The 6,000-nt window shown below is 47.9% G+C and overlaps 1 protein-coding gene across 2 annotated transcripts; it reads left to right on the top strand.

Moving 5' to 3' along the window:
- The first annotated feature begins 1,392 nt into the window (after window positions 1-1,392).
- Window positions 1,393-4,919, top strand: LOC141615054 (uncharacterized). 2 transcript variants are annotated; one of them, XM_074433630.1, is made up of 7 exons: window positions 1,393-2,603; window positions 2,709-3,427; window positions 3,510-3,671; window positions 3,755-4,069; window positions 4,157-4,307; window positions 4,393-4,485; window positions 4,581-4,919. In XM_074433630.1, exons 2-6 carry the CDS (start codon window positions 3,350-3,352, stop codon window positions 4,455-4,457), a joined length of 771 nt encoding a protein of 256 aa, XP_074289731.1. In that variant the 5' UTR covers window positions 1,393-2,603; window positions 2,709-3,349; the 3' UTR covers window positions 4,458-4,485; window positions 4,581-4,919. The 2 variants fall into 2 exon arrangements, with proteins under 2 accessions (XP_074289731.1, XP_074289732.1); XM_074433631.1 differs by having other exon boundaries at window positions 1,927-3,427.
- The last annotated feature ends 1,081 nt before the right edge of the window (window positions 4,920-6,000 follow it).

Genomic DNA, 6,000 nt, shown 5'->3' with positions numbered 1-6,000 from the left:
GCGAATGCAAAGAAAGAGTGCCCTCGAAAGAGGAAAACGATTTAACAAGTTGATTAATTAGATTGATTGAGTGTAGTGGTCAAATTGGTCGGTCATGCAACGGAGAGGCTGGTACCCGGAAAGATCCGAGCTTACGTGGTCGGAAGTCCAAGCACGTAGGCGCCAATTAGTAAGAACGAAGTCTAGAATGCAAAGGGAGAAGAGAAGGGCGGACACTCCCGTGAGAAATATGAGGAACGAAGGCTCCTATTTATACTAATCACGTGAAGGAATAGGGTTTCGGAGACTCTTTGGAAGTGAATCTCGGAAAGATATAAAAAAGATACGTAAATCATGCAAAGAAGGGCCTGGGAAGAGGCGCAGCAGCACTCGCGTCTCTTGGAAGAGGCGCAAAGACTGCTTTGCGTCTGTTCCCAGGAGGTTTCCTCCTGTTTAAGAAAGCTTTCCGTGTTTAAGTTATGGTAGGACGGATTTAATTCGATTATCTTTTGAATATTACGGGATATTGTTTGCCAAAAGATAAAATTTGATAAATATGGAATAGAAATATCCGGAACATTCCGAACATTCGACTCGGGATTTAACAAATATCGAAAAATGGAGACGGTTTTTGACCCGGACTCCGAATGTACTCTAATTACTGCCAAAACGACCGTATCGGCACGTAGATGACAACTAAGAGGTTGACGTTTAATATTTGAGCAATCACTTGACGATAATCTTACGAACTGTCACTAATCGTTCCGCGAATCAAACATGCGGCCCAATCATCATCGGGTGGTTTGCGAGGGGTGCAGAAACGAGGTGTCTCTGAGCCCCCACTTTGACCGAGGCTTGGACAAGGCGAAAGTCAAAGTATAGCCATCAGGTCAATCGAAGATTACAACCTGGCGACTATGGCGACGCGAGGCGGCTCAAGGGGTCTGAGCCAAGGACCTGTCGTCGGGAACATTTTAGAGTCTGTCGACTATCGGGGAGGGTCGTTTAAAGTCCATTAGACTACGTAAGGAAGCTCGCCAGCCATAAGAAGAGATCATACCGAGACTTAATCGAACTTCGCGGGAATAAGAGATATTGAAAACAATGGGACGTCGGTAGAAACTGCTGGGGGAATCCGCTTGCGTCGGTCTCAAGCGAACTCTGGCGAAATTTGGAAGTTGAATCTGCTTGCGTCGGTCTCAAGCGAACTCTTGTTGGTGAAAATATATCGACGACTAGGAACATCTTGATCGTCGTAGGGGAACCCTCGAATGAGCAGTACTGCAAAATACTACTGCGCTGGGTAAAATGATCGAGCAATACTGCGAAATACTGCTGCGCGGGATAAAATGAACTTGGACAATACTGCAAAATACTGTCGCACTGGATAAAACGCGGGCCGGAACGAAAGGAAATCGTCGAAACGGACCAAAGTGATAAAATGTCATCGAGGAAGAGGCGCACCAAAGATGGGCCCACGAATAACGAACTCATAACGGGTTTTTGAAAATCCATATGGAGGGAAACAAAGGAAGAGGCGCAGCAAGAGCTGCGTCTCTTGGAAGAGGCGCAGCACCTGCTGCGTCTGTTCCCCAATTCAGCAATTCTGCGTAAAAACGCGAAAGTCAGAAGGTTTATGTTCATTTCATTCGAAACATAAATCACTCCATTCTCTCTCAAATCTTCACCAATTTCGTCGAGGTTGGATTCAAAAGCTTGCTTAAAATATGACTAATCGAGGTATGTGCTTTAATCTTGCATTACTCTTCCATATTTGTCGAATTTTGAGCCGCGAACATTAGGGTTTTCGACCCTTTTGATCGAAAATTTGGGGCTTTTCCCCCAAATGGATTTGTCATGCCAAATTGATACTAGAAATGAGTAGTAGGCAATGTTAGGAACATAACCATGTATTTACTTCGAATTTTCATCAAGTTTTGAGCCCTTGAGCGAATTTTGAGACGGTTTCACAGCTAGATCATAAATTGCTTCGAAAATGGCCTTAGGATTGCCCATTTGTGATGAAATTTGATATTTGGGACCCTTGGATGATGGGTAAACTTCCTACCATCTCGGAAGTTTGGTTTGTGACAACTTTTGCAGGACACTTTTTAGGGCATAACTGCCGTTGTAGCGAAATGCTGCCGAATTTTCGACTCGAACTCGGAACTAGGTCTTGACTTGGACTTGACTTGACCCTATTCATCACATGAGTGATTGATTTGGTGGGACTATGGCCAAGGATGGCCAGAAAGGGGCGATTTCCGGGCCTTGAAGGCTCGAAATACTACTTACCAAAGGCTTGTCATCATGTGATGCGGCCTGGATTTGCTTTAATCGTTGCAGGTGACGATGCTTCTACTTCCGGGAGAGATCCCATGGATGTAGATGCCGCTGTTGTTGAGGGGGCTTTGGAGCAGGCCTTCACCACTGCGGCGATGGCTGCTGCAGAGGAGGTTCCTGAGGAGGAGGCTGCTGATGAGGAGGAGATTCCGAGACGGGCCCATCTCGGACGAGGAGGTCGCCAGCTGAGAGGTGCTCCTGCGTGGGCTGAGACCTGGGAGAGTAGGCACATTTTGTGGGCTGCAGAGGGTCACTTGTCCTACAGGACGGTGAAGAGCTTGGTAAATAGGAATTCCCTAACTCATTACCCATCCTTTTCTATTTTTGTTCAAATATCTTTTAAATTTATTCAAAACTAAAGATAGCTTTGTTTCAAATCATAATAGGAGGCCGGGAACATCCGGTCGTTCTCGGGGTATACGACAGCGATGGAGCATTACGAGCGGCTGTCGGAGGAGGAGAGGGCCATGATTGAGCGTGGAGCGTTTGGTCCTCTGGTTCAGGTCTGGAGGGATATCGTGAAGAGGAAGTTGCGGGCCAACCTTAGCCTGGTCCGCGCTTTCTTGGATCGATTCTGGGACACGACTTCCACGTTTCACCTGCCTTTCGGTGAGGTGGGAGTCACCTTGGAGGATTACGGCATGATTTCTGGTCTGCCGTGTGGGACCGAGGAGATGACGTGGCCGGAGACTGGCATGAGGGCGGACTCGGCCGAGGCGAGGAGGTTGATCGGCTGGAACCTGTCGCCGAAGGCTGTTGCGGTGCCGGGTTTGGTACCCAGTACCTATGTTCGAGATTACTTTGCGGGGAAGACCCCGGCATCGGTGGTGATCGATGGGAGGGAGACGGCTCCTCCTCCTTGTACAGCCGAGCAGAGGGCTCGTCTGTGGCTTTGGTGGTTCTTGTCTTCGATCTACCTCGGAGACAAGGGTGAGAGGTCATCGACGAAGCTTCTTCCTTTCTTTCGACTGAGTTCCCTAGGGCGCTGGGACCGGTCACCGCTGGTTTTGCGGTCCTCATCCGCTTCATGAGGGCCATGGTTCGTCCGGAGTTGATGGAGAAGGGGACTTCTCCCGGCGCCGTCGGACACAGGCTCTTGTTGGAGGTATGAACCTTCCTTTAGGTCGACGTAAATTCCTTTCTTTTATCAAAGATCGGAAGATCGTCATTGACTATCTGTTTTATAGGCGTGGGTGTACTCTTACTTTCCGGGCCTTGCGCCCAAGAGGACGGAGCCGTTGGAGAGGGCCTATCCCGTGGTGAGGGATTGGGTCATGTGCCGGACGAAGAGCAAGCATTCTTCTCACAATGTCTACCGGCGGGATGTGAACGCCCTTCAGCTGAGCAGCGTGAGTATCCCATTTGTATTCATATTTTTATCCTTTGCTTTAAATTGATCATAGGAATGACCTTTGTCTTCATATTGTCGCAGTGGGTGCCCAGACCTTGGGCGGAGTACGCTGGAGCGCCTCCTTTTGTTGCTGAGGTCCTTCGTCCTAGGAGCTCGAGTCGGCTGCTGTTGTGGACGTCGATGGGTCCTGTATGGTATCTGGGCGAGCGGTTAGCTCGTCAGTGCTTTCGGGGCGCGTTGACGGTTCCCGTCGATCCTCCTAGGACGATGTTCAGGGAGCCCTCCGAGGCTGAGAGGGAGGCGGACTTGGCCGGTGTCGGTGGTGACGACCTTCTTCTCCCTGAGGAGGATTACTCGGCGTTCCTTTACGGGAGGTTGGCCTATTGGCCGGTAGTGGTAAGTATCCTTTGTTTTCTTGTTGATTTGATTTTGAAAATTACGACGAAGGATCCTCGATTAATGAGAGTCGTTTTGTCTTTGCAGGAGGTTGAGGCGGCGGGCATCGAGCCCCCAGAGTACCCCGAGACCCTCGAGTACACCGACGCTCTTGGAGAGACGACGATCTCCGAGTTACGTGACTTTGACGTAGCCGTGACGGATCTTGGCCTAGATGACTCGCGACATCGATTCGAGGGTGAGTTCCTATTTTGCATAGTTTTCGTGTAAGAACACATTTGATTGAATTTGTTTAATTTACTGAGAATTCTTTTGAAATGCAGGTCGCGCCATCTCGGTTTGTGGCACTATGGAGGGTGGCCAACCGGCTACGAGCTACGGCCATTGAGGCACTCGTCGGCGGTCGAGGTCGTCAGGTATGAACCTTTATACCCATTTTTCGATCTCCTTTTTTTTATTTCCAGTTTTGATTGAGTTGATTGACAGGAGCCAATTCGTTGCTGTTTTGCAGGGTGACCGCGAGTCGGGACGAGAGTTGGCCCAGGCTCGGGAGGAGACGGCTCGCCTGTCGAGGGAGCTCGAGTTTCGGGATGCCGAGATCGCTGCTCTTATGGCGAGGGTTGCCGAGCTGGAGGGCGCCCAGCAGTAGCTTGTGTAGTTTTTGTACATCTGATTTTGAAACATTTTTGGACTTGGTTTGGGGCGCGAGCCCCGTTGGTCTTTTTGGCTTGTTTTGGGGCGAAGCCCCCAGTTTGCTTGTACATTTGTACCTTGTTCGGGGCGCAAGCCCCCAGTTTGCTTGTACATTTGCTTTTTGTTGCATATACGACGGCCTGAGTGCCTTTGCTGCTGGGTTGTGTTGATTGTACCTGCAGGTTAGTTCTTGAACAGGTTTGGTAGACAACGGTTTACGCCGTCATGCTGCCGGAATTTACATAGAAAAATCACGCAATACATACATTTTATATACACATAAGGCCTTTAATTAGTGCAAAATGAGACTCAAAAGGACCAAAATGCAAAAAATTTGTCGGAAATGACCGGACGGTAGGGAGGGCTACCCCCTTTTAAAAAAGAAAAAAGAGAAATCTATAAGTTAGAAAATGGAGAAATATAAATATTGAATTTATTAAAATGAAAATAAAATTATGTCAAAAGAAATGATTTAAAGTGTGCTGAAATGGCGGAAGTGTCGATGTCGCCTCGAAATGCGTGCCCGCAAATTTAGGAAACCTGAAGCATGGTAAATTTCTCGGATTTACCAAAATAAAATCCCGTAGGAATAGGAAATTATTCGTTATAGAATTAGGAAAGATCCAAACACGGAAATCACGAAGTGAGTGCTGGGAAGAGGCGCAGCATGAGAGCTGCGTCCCTTTGAAGAGGCGCAAGAGTGCGCGCTGTTCCCAAGCAGTCGATTCGACGGATTTTTGGAAACAAAGAATTGGTATAAATAGAAGCGTCGACGGAGCTTTAAATTATATAATTCTTCCGTCTCTTCTTCGTCGCCTCACACAAAATTCTCAAAACAAATTCTCAAGAGAAAATTATCATCATGAATACTTTGGAGATCCGCTTGAAGGAATGGACCAATGAATTTTCGAACACGGAGAAGCATGATATGGGTGCTTATAACCTTGGGTCTTTGTTGAGCTTGAAACTCATTAAGGTTGTAAAACCGTTCTTGGATGCTTGCCTTGATTATTGGGATCCAAATTATCATGTTTTTGCGTTCCCAGGAGGTGATATTTGTCCTTTTCCGGAGGAAATTGCTGCTATTGGCGGGTGGGACCCTGAACATTTACCTGCCATCCCTTCTACTGCTCAAGGGTATAAGAGCAAGTTTAGAGATTTGCTTGGACTGACCCGACTCGAGGTGGATCGTCTTGTTACTTCGAAAGGCGTGCGGATGTTGGATTTTATAGATCGAT

This window comes from Silene latifolia, chromosome 11, assembly GCF_048544455.1.
Source record: "Silene latifolia isolate original U9 population chromosome 11, ASM4854445v1, whole genome shotgun sequence".
NCBI lineage: Eukaryota > Viridiplantae > Streptophyta > Magnoliopsida > Caryophyllales > Caryophyllaceae > Silene > Silene latifolia.
Note: the sequence above shows the minus strand (reverse complement) of the source record. Positions and strands in the feature narration are given on the sequence as shown.

Excerpts from the sequence above, each read along its gene's own strand:
- LOC141615054 (XM_074433630.1), top strand. The coding sequence starts at position 3,350 with ATGAGGGCCATGGTTCGTCCGGAGTTGATGGAGAAGGGGACTTCTCCC. Across the intron at positions 3,428-3,509 it reads GACACAGGCTCTTGTTGGAG|GCGTGGGTGTACTCTTACTT; the intron begins GTATGAACCTTC and ends TCTGTTTTATAG. Across the intron at positions 4,308-4,392 it reads CTCGCGACATCGATTCGAGG|GTCGCGCCATCTCGGTTTGT; the intron begins GTGAGTTCCTAT and ends TTTGAAATGCAG.